This window comes from Oryctolagus cuniculus, chromosome 14 (assembly GCF_964237555.1).
Source record: "Oryctolagus cuniculus chromosome 14, mOryCun1.1, whole genome shotgun sequence".
Lineage (NCBI taxonomy): Eukaryota > Metazoa > Chordata > Mammalia > Lagomorpha > Leporidae > Oryctolagus > Oryctolagus cuniculus.
In genome coordinates this window covers 60,538,877-60,552,671 of record NC_091445.1, presented here as the reverse complement: position 1 = coordinate 60,552,671, position 13,795 = coordinate 60,538,877, and the positions used below count along the sequence as shown (strand labels likewise).

At 41.8% G+C, this 13,795-nt stretch overlaps 1 protein-coding gene across 8 annotated transcripts in view; it reads right to left on the bottom strand.

Annotated features, from left to right (window-relative positions):
• Positions 1-13,795, bottom strand: part of TTC23L (tetratricopeptide repeat domain 23 like) — a 63,167-nt gene that overhangs the window by 17,326 nt on the left and 32,046 nt on the right. For all 8 annotated transcript variants that reach the window (XR_011381998.1, XR_011381999.1, XR_011382001.1 and 5 more), the window contains exons 9-11: positions 9,447-9,574; positions 5,689-5,838; positions 4,299-4,381 (exon numbers count right to left, since the gene is read on the bottom strand). Coding sequence is in view for 4 of the 8 variants with exons in the window: in XM_051853533.2 (XP_051709493.2) it covers positions 4,299-4,381; positions 5,689-5,838; positions 9,447-9,574 (361 nt within the window). In the remaining 4 variants the exon portion in view is untranslated. The remainder of the gene's footprint in view (positions 1-4,298; positions 4,382-5,688; positions 5,839-9,446; positions 9,575-13,795) is intronic.

Sequence of the window (13,795 nt, the reverse complement as noted above, 5' to 3'; positions counted from 1 at the left end):
AAGCAGCGCCTTCACTGAGCCAACGTCCACTACAGCGGTGCCCTCCCAGACTCATCCCTCGCATGGCCTCTCGTGCTAGGACTGTGTCTCAGCGTCATTGTCAGAGACAGGAGTCAGGCTCGAAGCCCTAAAGAAACTCCCCACTTGGGGCCGGAATCAAGCTCTACCCATGTCTCCTCATTCCTCCTCCTTCTCTTTGTAAAAACAGCTGAGGAGATAGAATTTTCTCCCCAATTCTGAGGAAACATTGTGTGCTTCTTTGAAGTGATGTTTTTTTCTTTTAGTTTCATTCTTATTACCTTCAAAGCATACAATGTAATCTAGATATGTTCAGAGACTCAAGTTCTCAACCAGTTTCTCAGATGCATAAAATATGGTGGTACTAGCTAACACTCATTTTTTTTTTTTTTACAGGCAGAGTGGACAGTGAGAGAGACAGAGAGAAAGGTCTTCCTTTGCCGTTGGTTCACCCTCCAATGGCCACCGCGGCCGGCGCACCGCGCTGATCCGAAGCCAGGAACCAGGTGCTTCTCCTGGTCTCCCATGGGGTGCAGGGCCCAAGGACTTGGGCCATCCTCCACTGCACTCCCTGGCCATAGCAGAGAGCTGGCCTGGAAGAGGGGCAACCGGGATAGAATCCGGCGCCCTGACTGGGACTAGAACCTGGTATGCCGGCGCCGCAGGCGGAGGATTAGCCTAGTGAGCCGCGGTGCCGGCCCTAACACTTATTCTTGATTCCAAATACTTGGACATGTTTCCTCAAAAGCAAAAGGCACTGTGCTGAGAAGAAGGGGGAGGAAGGATGTTTTCTTAACATTTACTGAGTACATACTCTGCCAGGCACTGTGCTATGCATGTCACAGACATGATTTTATTTAAAACTCACAACAACTCTATGTGGTTTACTACTGAATTCTGCATTTTAATGACCAGGTTAAGCAATTTGCCCAAGGTCACATACTTGCTAAATGGCAGAGGCAGAAGATGATCACAGGTCGGATTGCAGTAATGTTACTCTCTGATTGCAGTGCTCTTAATATAAAATGATAGTAGTTAGGGTGATAAAGAGAAGCCCCTTATGTAGACATTCGGACCTCTCGGTAGCACCCCAGAAAGAGAATTACTGTGACTTCAATATGATGATGTCAACTCCTATTGAGCTGTAGGACCTGCCAGCCCTGATCTCAGTGCTGTATCATGAACTCTGAGGAAACCCCCATGTCGGGGCAGGTACTATTATTTTCCTGATGAAGAAACAGAGGCTGAGGAGTCAATGAACATGGGTCGGACAATGGACTGTTGCAGCCTGAGCTTTAAGTCCATGCAAGTCTGCCTTCAGATTCTAAGCTATACTATCTACAGAGAGAATATCTGGAATTAAAAATACCTTGGCCAAAAGTCCAAGCTCTTCCCCTACCAATCAGTTCTCAGCTTCTCCATAGGTAAAATGATTCTACAGCCTTACATGCTGAACAGATATCCCCATATGTGTACTCTACTGCATCTAAATAAGTGAAAGAAATGGCATTTTTCATGGCTTTTGTTGTGGCATAGTGGGTTAAGCCAGCATCCCATGTGGGTGCTGGTTTGAGTTCTAGATACTCCATTTCCAATCCAGCTCCCTGCTAATGTGCCTAGGAAAGCTGTGGAGGATGGGTTAAATGTCTGGACTCCTGCACCCACATGGGACATCCAGATGAAGCTCCTGGCATTGGTCTGGCCCAGCTCTGACTGTTTCAGTCATTTGGTGGGTGAACCATCGGCCACTGGCTGCCATGTGGGTAGTGAACTAGTGGATGGAAGTGCTCTGAGCTCGCTTGCTCTCTCTCTTTCTCTGTAACTCTGCCTTTAAAATAAATAATTAAATCTTTAAAAAAAAAAAAAGAACATTTTTTGCAATCAGATCTACTTGGCTCCAAATCTTACATTTACTAGCTGGGTGGTTTTGAATAAGATACCTACAGTTTAAAAGCTTGTTTCAACATGTGAACCATGGAGATTAAAAAAAATGCCTACCTAACCAGGGAGATAAAAAAAAAATACCTACCTAACAGTATGGCTGATGGATCAGAAATTGCTAATGTAATTTTACAATATAGTGCTATAGAAATAAAAGGAGTCCTACATTATAGACTCATAGCTTTGTGGTTATTGATTAAGAAAACAAATTTTTTGAGGCTGGCACTGTGGCATAGTGGGGAAAGCCGCTGCCTGCAGTGCCAGCATCCCATATGGGCACTGGTTCAAGTCCCAGCTGCTCCACTTTCAATCCAGCTCTCTGCTATAGCCTAGGAAAGCAGTAGAAGATGGCTCAAGTCCTTGGGCCCCTGCATCTGTCTGGAAAGACCCAGAGGAAGCTCCTGGCTCCTGGCTCCAGAACGGCTCAGCTCCGGCCGTTGTGGCCAATTGGGGAGTGAACCAGCAGATGGAAGACTCTCTCTCTCTCTGCCTCTCCTTCTCTCTCTGTGTAACTCTGACTTTCAAATAAATAAAAAAAATAGAAAATATATTTTTACATGCTCTGGCAGGCAGGGAGAAAAGCTCCCCTGCTGCTGATCCTCTATATCCTAACCTTGGCATCACTGAGAGAGGCTGGAGAACCTCCTCCTTGGATATGACAGGGCCTACCTTAGGGATGGCTCTCCTGGGGTGGGTGCAGAGAGGATGGGCTGAATGCATTCCACATGCTCATCTCCCCCACATATAGCCTGGTCAGAAGGTGACTGAATGGTTGTGAGTCACCTCTGGTGAATGCAATAAGGGTCCTAACTCTCATCCAATAATGACGCCCCTCTTTTTTTTTTTTTTTTTTTTTTTGACAGATAGAGTTAGATAGTAAGAGAGAGAGACAGAGACAAATACCCAAATGGCTGCTACAGCTGGCACAACGCCGATCCGAAGCCAGGAGCCAGGTGCCTCTTCCTGGTCTCCCATGTGGATGCAGGGGCCCAAGCACTTGGGCCACCCTCCACTGCCTTCCCAGGCCACAGCATAGAGCTGGACTGGAAGAGGAGCAACTGGGACTAGAACCCCGCACCCACATAGGAAGCCGGCACTGCAGGCAGAGGATTAACCAAGTGAGCCAAGGCGCCAGCCCCAAGACCCCTCTTTTATAGAGGGTTTCTAGGGAAACACACATGCCTTTTAGACACATTTACTTGCATCCAAACCCCCAGGAGTGAGTGAATTTAGGTAAATTTCTTTATCTATCATGCTCCCCTCTGTCGAATGAGAGCTATCATACTGGATGCTTGTGAGGATTAAAAGGAATACTTTATGAATAGGATCTACCTCAATTTGGGGGATTTAGAATACACTCAACAAATTATAATTTTTTTCTTAGAATAGAACAGTTCAGCCGGCGCCGTGGCTCAATAGGCTAATCCTCCACCTTGCGGCGCCGGCACACCGGGTTCTAGTCCCGGTTGGGGCGCCGGATTCTGTCCCGGTTGCCCCTCTTCCAGGCCAGCTCTCTGCTATGGCCAGGGAGTGCAGTGGAGGATGGCCCAGGTGCTTGGGCCCTGCACCCCATGGGAGACCAGGAAAAGCACCTGGATCCTGGCTCCTGCCAGGATCAGCGCGGTGCGCCGGCTGCAGCGGCGGCCATTGGAGGGTGAACCAGCGGCAAAAGGAAGACCTTTCTCTCTCTGTCTCTCTCTCTCACTGTCCACTCTGCCTGTCACAAAAAAAAAAAAAAATAAATAAAAATAAATAAAAATAAAAAAAAAAAGAATAGAACAGTTCAAGGTCAGTATCATTCTGAGATGAAGAAACATCAATGGTATGCCAAGGACAAAGTATGAGGCAAATCTGTATAAAACTTTCTTTGCCTTAATCTCTAAACACTGCAAAAAGGAATCAAAGGAGGCTCTTTCATTACTGAATCTGCATACTACTATAGGCCAAAAACTTGCCTTCTATTTAGGGATCAGGATTTTGTATATTCTACAAGAAAAATAATTTTAATGTACCTATTTACTTTGTATAAATCCATATCATATTATCACATATATTTATTGACATCTTGTCTTGCATGATTTGGATACATATCAGCATTAAAATATTGTAAATATCATGTATTACTGCAGCATACTCATAATACGGGGTTGTACAGATGACAAGAAATCAACTAGTTACCCCCAGATAGGATTTATCCAAATCCAAAGAATAGAAAGGTTTTTGCCTCCCTAGTAAGAATGACAGAGGTGAATCACCCCTACTTTGTTAAACCAGGGAAAGGTCATTTTATGCATATATCCACATTGATGATATGGCTGATGGCCAAGGCCAGAACTCACCTTTGCAATAGGGTAAGGAGGCTTTTTGTCTCTCTGCTTTTACTGTGTTCACTTCCATACACAAAGATTTGAATCATCAGACACTGTAGGTAAGGTGGGAAACAATTAGGTTAAAGAGAATCATATAGCCAACAGCTTAATTATAAGCCAAAATCAGAAGAGAATGAGTAAATTGGGATGTCACAAGTTTACACTGTGGATGCCTATACCACACTGCATCGGTTCCCTGCCAAGGAGGAGGAAGGGTCTGCATCAGAGGCTCTTTAGTTACCTTCTGCATCCCTCATGCTGTGTGTGCACTCCAGTTTACCACACCTGGCACTGCCATATGGGCCTGTGGGTAATCATAGTGGCAGGGCTAAAGACTGACAGCATCCCTACTCAAAACACAGCTGCAGTGGCCACTTCCATCAGTATTTTCCAAACAACTGTAACCAAACAGATACAAATGAAATCTGTGTAGGTGTCCCAAAGTTGCACTGTGTTCTCATGCTGTAACACTTTACTCTTATGCAGTTTTCCATTTTAAGTTTTATTGCTGACCTTTGTTTCCAACCAATATGGAATAAAGGGGACCAAATTTACCCTCCACCTGAAACAGCCCAACAAAGAAATGTGTGAAATGACAAAATGCATGAATGACTTTCAAGACACAACATCAGGTGACAGTCTGTGATCCCTGAGAGAGAAACCTGAGATGGCACAGTTGCCCCAGATTACTGATTTGAGAGTGTCTAGGTTGTGGCACATGGAAGGGGGACCGATGGGGCTCACCCAACTCCCTGATAGAGCTGAGAATCCCAGGAGATTCTCAGAGCAGGGCAACAGAGAGATACTTCCACAGAAAAGACCCACAGCTATCTTCAGTGGGTGCCCTCAAATATTCTGCAGAGCACTGATTTGTACGTGCATGTGAGGAAATCGTCCAGTGCTGAACCATCTGAAGGGACTACAGAAAACACTTCCTGGTGCATATACAGGGCCAGGTGTAGTACCTGGTCCCACTAGCCACGCTGGAAAGCCTCATTGTTCATGGAGCACTGAGTGGGAAACCCAGAAGGCTCCTGCTTCAGTAATGGAGGGTGATTAGTCTTTAACTAAATGTCTAGCTCCATCTAACAACTCTTAAAAGCTACTGCCACCCCTAGATTCTAAAATTAAGGCGTTACTCTCTCAAGGCTCGAGCCTAGGTATGCACACAACAGCTTTTGTATCACATTCTTTCTCAGCATATCTAAGAAAGCAGAGAAATTTCCAAAGACAACACATGACTTAAAAGCAGAGTGATAAGAGAGAAGGAGGGCAGGGAAGGGAGTGAACACCCACACATCACGTCTCACATTCTGCTTACAAGCCCAGGAGGAAATGCAGCAAACCAGCCAGTATTCACCTTCCTAAGTAGCTGAATTGCCTTTCCGAGCTCCCCTTCGGCAAAGCAGATCCTGGCCATGTTATAAAAAGTCTCAGCCACTTTTTCACTGCAGTCACCATAGCTGGTAACCTGGGACTTCAGTAACGACTTCAGCAGTCTGTAAGCTTCCTGAGGAATTGAAAACAAACTGTTGTACTCAAGCTAGTCATCATGCAGCACACGCTCTGTGGAGAAGGCACTCTGCCCACAACGGCAGGAGCCTCCAGGATCAGTTGTGATGTAGGGCCTACACAATCTGCTTCTGTTGAGTTAAAGTTCTAAGCTTATAGTTAACAATAGTTAATTTAAATGTATTTAACTTCACTGGCTACCCTATAAATCTTATATGTACATCTACAATACCACCTTTCTTATAGATTTGCATGTATGTAGCCAATTCTACTTCTTCGGTCACTTCAATGTTTTCTTTTTTTTCCCCAAAAGAAATCTTTTATTTAAGGAATACAGACTTCATTAATTTCATAAGTACAACTTTAGGAATATAGTGATTCTTCTCACCATACCCACACTCGCACCACACTTCCACCCCTCCTCCTCCCCTCTCTCCCACTCCCAGCCTCATTCTCCACTAAAATCCATTTTCAAGTAACTTTATACACAGGGCCGTTGCAGCCATTTGGGGAGTGAGCCAGTGGATGAAAGACCTCTCTCTCTCTCTCTCTCTCTCTGCCTCTTTTTCTCTCCCTGTGTGACTCTGACTTTCAAATCAATAAATAAATCTTAAAAAAAAAACTTTATACACAGAAGACCAATTCTATACTAAGAGTTCAACAATTTGCACTGAAAAAAAAAAAAAATGTTCCTCAACAGTCAAGACAAGGGCTGTTCAAAGTCATTGCATCTTGAAGTTAATTTCACTGTTTTTTTTAGAAACTTAACTTTGAAGGAGCACCCAAGAATAATATATCTTTTGCATGCACTTAGACATAACTATAACTTATGAGACATAAGAATATCTTCCATTTAATACATTAAAAGAAAGTCCTTGAGAAGGAGTTTTAGCATTAATTAAGAAAGCTTCTAAGGAAACAAGCAATGGAGTTGGACACTTAGGCTTAACTATAACTTATGAGACATAAGAATATCCTCCAGTTAATACACTAAAATGAAATAAATCTTTGAGAAAAAGTTTTACTGTTAACTCTCATAATACGACTCTTTGAGGACAGAGGTCCTGCATGGGAGTGAATAGTGACTCCTGTTGTTCATTTTTTTTTGTTTTGTTTTGACAGGTAGAGTTACAGACAGTGAGAGAGAGAGACAGAGAGAAAGGTCTTCCTTCCGTTGGTTCACTACCCAAATGGCTGCTATGGCCGGCACTGTGCAGATCCAAAGCCAGGACCCAGGTGCTTCTTCCTGGTTTCCCATGCGGGTGCAGGGGCCCAAGCACTTGGGCTATCCTCCACCGCCCTCCCGGGCCACAGCATAGAGCTGGACTGGAAGAGGAGCAACCGGGACTAGAACCCAGCGCCCTAATGGGATGCCAGCACCGCAGGTGGAGGATTAACCAAGTGAGCCACAGTGCCAGCCCCTCCTCTTGTTAATTTAACAATTACCACTCTTATGTATGCCATCAATGATCACCCAAGGCTCTTGACATGAGCTGCTTAGGCTAGAGAAGCCTTTTTAATCCACAAACTCTGTCAGTGTTTAGACAAGGTCATAAGCAAAATGGAAGTTTTCTCTTCCCTTCAGAGAAAAGTACATCCTTCTTTGATGACCACTTTTCCACTGGGGTCTCACCCACTGAGGTGCTCCATGTAGGACAATTTTTTGCCACAGTGTCTTGACTTTCCATGTCTGAAATGCTCTTGTGGGCTTTTTGGCCAGACCAGAATGCCTTAAGGGCTGATTCTGAGGTCAGAGTGCTACTTAAAGCAATTGTCATTCTATGAGTCTGCTGTATGGACTGCTTCCCATGTTGAATGGGAATGTTGGAGCATTCATTCCTTTTTAATTCTATCTATTATTATTACCAAACATTTAATCCTATTTATATGACTGATTTAACACTTAATTCTATCTATATTATCACTTTAACACGATAGTATTTTTAGCACCCAGCTTAAGGGGATTTGGGGTCCCATGGCAAGTTTTTAAACTGTACCCTTAGTAGTAAATCCATAGGAATGTATGCAGAACTGTACAGCTTTGCAGTTACAAATTTCATACACTTCATAATTACAACTTTAGGAACATGGTGATTCTTCCCACCATGCCCTACCCATGCTCCCACCCATACTCCTACTCCTCTTCCTCTTCCCTCTCTTCAATTCAATGTTTTCTAAAAGCCTTAGGAAACATATAGCAGGTGTCTCTTTTCTCTTTGCATTAGTCATTTTAATGAACTACTGGAAAGTGAAAATTCCAGGTAAAAAGATCCTGTTTATTTTTCCTATCTGTAGAAGAATAAATTTCTAATCACATACACACAAAAAATTATATTTTATGGGAACACAATTCTCAAGTCAGAATTCTAAGTTTCCATTATGGTCCCTCAGAGCAGGCCTACAGCCATACATCAGGCTGGGGGTAGTAGAAAGAACTCTTTAAAAATTTGGAAATTGTTATAAAATTCAATTTCATTCAACAATTATTGAGCACCAATTCTTAACTGAATTATTGAGTGCCTGTTATTTCAGTCACCAAGGACACTACAGTAAAACAGACAAAAATTCCTGCCCTCATGGATCATGCTTTCTAATGGTAAAGGTGACCTGTCCAGAGCCCTGCACAGATCCATTCTCATCTTTAACCAGGAGCTTGGTATTCTAGAAGCACGTGGTTAGAAGTAGGAGACCATCAAGTACTGGTGTAGGTGTTTTATCATAAAAAAGTCTTTAGCTGTTCATTGCACTATAGCATAACCAAGATAACCAATAAAATTCTGGCCAAGTGTTTTCACATCTCTGAAAATAAAAATTAAATATTAGATCAGCCATTTTATGGCACTGGGGTCTAATGTTAATTTTCTGAGCCAACAAAAATATCACAGCCAGAGAAAAAATTTTGCAAACCTATCAGTTTTTACTTTTACAAGTGGCAGTTAAAATGTAAATAAAGAAAATTTCAGTTATAAAAGTGTTCAAATATGGTATAAAAGGTTTATTCCTAGAAATAAATTCTTACACATAGCCATACTCTTAAACTCATTGTGACACAGCCAGTGAGACTATGTCCAATTTATCTTTGTTTCTCAGCTGCCTGACGAAGCATACACTGAGTGTGATTAGATCATGTGCGCTCTCAAGACAAAGGTCTTCACTATGGTCATGCTGCGCTGATTCTAGGAAGTTTGGGTCAAAAGTTTTTGAGTGATGGCTTAGACTTATGGGATGTCAAGGTAAAAAAGTCAGCAATCAATAGAATTTTCTGTAATTTTTAATGTGAAAACAAACTTGAGGTTAATAAAGGACCAACAATCCAAATAAGAGGGAAATATCACTATGAGAAAAAAAAAACCTGATAGCTAGATGCAAAGGCAGAAGCCAATTTTGACTTAAAATATTAAATTCAGAAAGCCAGAGCTTGTAAATGTCCAGCATTAAAGTATTTCACACATCCATATACAAGATAAATGTTTCTACAATATTCCAAGTAGCACCAGTCTTGTGTGTTACTTCTAGTTTTTTCCAGAAGTTTTGTTTCTGAGGTGTGAGATGAAAAGGCTGTTCTGATCTAATAAACAAGCCAGCAATTATGTTGTTAATATTTACCTGTTTTTCCCCATTTTGGACAAGCCATTTGCAAAATTCTTCAATGGTGGCCAGTGTTTCAGAATCTTCTGAGCCCAATGTTACTTGATATGCACTAATACTTTTTATAAAATATGTCTCAATAGCATCTGGAACAACAGAAACGACAATTTAAGGCAAGCTGCTAGCCTTCACAAATGTGCTGCATCAGCTATGGCTCAATGGACATTTTCATATTTAAAGTCCATGCCTATTCTCATCCCAATCTCATAAGAACACCTTAAAAGTCCATGAAGTAACTCAATGGGATCAGATGATATTCTGATTTTTATTCTCCTGATGAAATGCACAGAAAAAAATTCTGTCAGAATAACCTTATAATGCTAGGAATACAAATAAATATATTAAACTCCTATTGAACTGTTAAGATTATATTTTTAGATTATATTATTTTTATATTTCTGATTAAGAATACTATTTACTGCAGTTCCTATTTGGTACATGTGTCTGTGCATGTGTGGTATATGGAGGGTGGGGGAAAGAGAGAGGGTAAAGGAGACAAAGAGAGAAAGATCTTGAGAGACAGAGCTGTGATTTTATAAGTACTTTAACTATAAAATTGCTTAAAATTTATTTTTAATGTTCTTTTATTCCAAGCATAATAGATGTTTATGCAGTCGATGTAGAAAATGCACAGAAACAATGAGAAAATCTGCCAATACCACACCATCTGATTACTGCGGCTTTATAATTAAGTTTCACCCAACTCTTTTCTTCTCTTTCAGTGTTGTATTGGTTATTCTGGGTTTTTTGCTGCTCCAAATAAACTCAGAATCAGTTTGCCAATATCCAAAAACCAACCTGATCATATTTTACCGAGTTGAAACTATAGATCAAGTTGTGAAGAACTGACAGCTTGAAAATATGGAGACTTCCTATCCATGAACACAAAATATCTCAGTTCATTCAATGCTGCTTTGATTTCTTTCATCAGTTTTGTAGCTTTTCTCATATAAATTTTACAGATTTTATTAGATTTATACCTAATTATTTCACATCTTCTTTAAATGGTATTTTGTTTTCAATTTCAAATTTCACTTGTTCTCTACTGGTAATTAGGGAAGTGACTGATTTTTGTATATTAAGCTAGTATATTGTATCCTTTCTATACTCAGTTCCAAAAGATTTTATTTTTTTTGTTTGTCGGTTCTTTCAGATTTTCTGATAGACAAAGGTGTCACCTGCAAGCAAAAACAGTTTTATTTTTTCCTTCACAAAGAGTATACCATCTGTTTCCTTATCTTATTGTATTGGCCAGCACTCCCACTATAACGTTGAAAAGTAATGGTTAAATGGGATATCTTTGCCTTGTTCCTGATCTTAATGGGAAAGCTTCTAGTTTTCCAGAATTAAGAAAAATGATGCTAGCTGTAGGGTTTTATTTTCCATTTTTAGAAGTACTTTAAAAAGAAAAGGGGAGGGGCCAATGCCGTGGTTCACTTGGTTTGATCCTCCGTCTGTGGCACTGGCATCCCATATGGGCGCCGGGTTCTAGTCCCAGTTGCTCCTCTTCCAGTCCAGCTCTCTGCTGTGGCCCGGGAGGGCAGTGGAGGATGGCCCAAGTGCTTGGACCTCTGCACCCGCATGGGAGACCAGGAAGAAGCACCTGGGTCCTGGCTTCGGATTGGTGCAGTGCTGGCTATAGCGGCCATTTGGGTAGTGAACCAACGGAAGGAAGACGTTTCTGTCTGTCTCTCTCTTTCTCACTGTCTTATAACTCTACCTGTCAAAAAAATTTTTAAAAAAGAAAAGGGGATTAGTTAGGTCACAGTTTTGGGGGCTGAAAATTCACAGTATGGAACTGGTCTGGTTAGGACTTCCCTGGTCTTACCACTGATGACAGATAGCATCATGGTGAGAGCAGAGACAGAGAGATCACATGGTGACACAGCAAATCAAAGAGCAGGGAGGAGCCAGTCTGGCTCTCTTATAACCACCCTCTCCAGAGAACTATAAGAATTCCTTCCACGGGCAGTGATCTAACTGCTCCTGGTAGGCCCCACATCTCAAAGGCACCACCATCTCTCAATCGTCTGCCCAGTGGGAACCAAGCTTCCAGCACCTGAAACTGGGGGGTGGGGGACATCCTCAAACCACATCAAAACCATAGCAGTGGTTTATCAGGAGGAGGAAGTCTTTCCTCATGACTGAGACGTAGACTCTGTCATGTGCTATTTCTGCACTGATTCATGTGATTCATGTGATCCTTTTTCTTTAGCCTGTTAGTATGGTGCATTAATTGATTTTCAAATGTTGAAGTAGCCTTGCATATCTGGGATAAATTGTACTTGGTTGTGGTATATAATTTATTTTATACATGATGGATTCAACTTGCTAATGTTTTGTTGAGAATTTCTGCATATAGGAGATACTGTTTTTTCACAACCTCAACTAAAATACCCAAGAAGAGCTTCTTTGAGAAAGAAAAGATTCATTTTAGCTTACATTTTGAGATTATAGTTCAGGATCAGTTGGCCCCACATTCCAGTGTCTGTGGAGGCTGCTCATGGCAGGTGCAGAGACACGATCACGTGGTGAGCCAGGAAAGCAGACAGAGGGAGAGCCAGGCTGAGAAGACCTTCTCGCAAAAACCACCTTCAAAGGGCATATCTCCAATGACCATAAGAACTCCACCAGCCCCACTGCCTAGCCACCACAATTAGATCAAAATCTCTAAACCAAGTCCATCAGCCAGACACCAGAGTGTAAACATCTGCATGTTCTTTAGGTAGAGAAATCCTAATGTACCCATAACAAGCACTATCTGTCTGATTTTGGTTTTAGGACAATGCTGGCCTCAGAATGAGTTAGGAAGTGTTCTCTCAACTTCTATCTTCTGAAAGAGATTATAGAAAATTTGGCCTATTTTCCTCCTTAAATACTAAGCAGAATTCAGCAGTAAGCCCATCTGGGTCTGATGCTTTCCATTTGATATATTTATTAACTATTATTTCAACTTATTTAATAGACATAAATCTATTCAACGCCAGTTTCTTTTTTTTTTAAAGATTTATTTATTCATTTGAAGGTCAGAGTTACACAATGAGAGGAGAGGTAGAGAGAGAGAGGGAGAGAGAGAGAGAGAGAGAGGTCTTCCACCCACTAGTTCACTCCCCAATTGGCCGCAATGGCCGGAGCTGAGCCAATCTGAAGCCAAAAGCCAGGAGCCTCTTCCGGGTCTCCCACGAGGGTGCAGGGGCCCAAGGACTTGGGCCATCTTGTACTGCTTTCCCAGGCCATACCAGAGAGCTGGATCAGAAGTGGAGCAGCTGGGTCTCAAACCGGTGCCCATATGGGATGCCAGCACTTGCAGGCCACAGCTTTAACCCATTTCACCACAGCGCCGGCGCCAGCTATAGGGTTTTTGTACATGCCCCATAACCCCATTTTAAAAATCATATTGAGAAAGTTCAATCATGAGTGCATGTTGGATTTTGTAAATGCTTTATGTACACCAGTTGATAAGATCTTGTGCTTTTCATCCTTAGACTATTAATACGGTAAAGTACAAGGATCCAAATTTGACTATTTAACCAGACTGCTATTTTCAGGGGAAAAAAGCCTCATTTGATCATAGTGTAATATTATTTTTATATATTCCCACATATTTTGTCAAGGATCTTTTTTGTCTATGTACATGAAGGTATTTATCTGTAGCTATTTTTATTTTTTGTTTTATTTTCTGGAAGATATTCTGTAGAATTGGTGTTATTCTTTCTTTAAATGTTACGTGGGAATTCCATGATGAAACTATCTGGACCTGGAAAGAAAACTACAAATTCATCTTTTAAAGAATAGTTAAGCCTCTCTTCAGATTATTCTCTCATTCTGGATGAGTTACTTGTTTTTTAATTTTTTCTTTGTGACTCAGTTTTAGATCATTATGTAATTAACACTGTGAACCTCTTTTATGTTATATCTTTATGTGTGTTTAGAAATTCTTGTTTTATCTATTTTTTAACTTCAGTAATTTTTTTTCATTTATTTGACAGGTAGAGTTATAGACAGTAAGAGAGAGAGACAGAGAGAAAGGTCTTCCTTCTGTTGGTTCACCCCCCCCAAATGGCCGCTATGGCCAGCGCACTGCGCCGATCCAAAGCCAGGTGCTTCTTCCTGGTCTCCCATGTGGGTGCAGGGCCCAAGCACTTGGGTCATCCTCCACTGCCCTCCCGGGGCCACAGCAGAGAGCTGGATTGGAAGAGGGGCAGCCGGGACTAGAACTCGGCGCCCATATGGGATGCTGGCACCACAGGTGGAGGATTAGCCAAATGAGCCACAGAGCCAGCCCTTAACTTCAGTACTTTTTATTC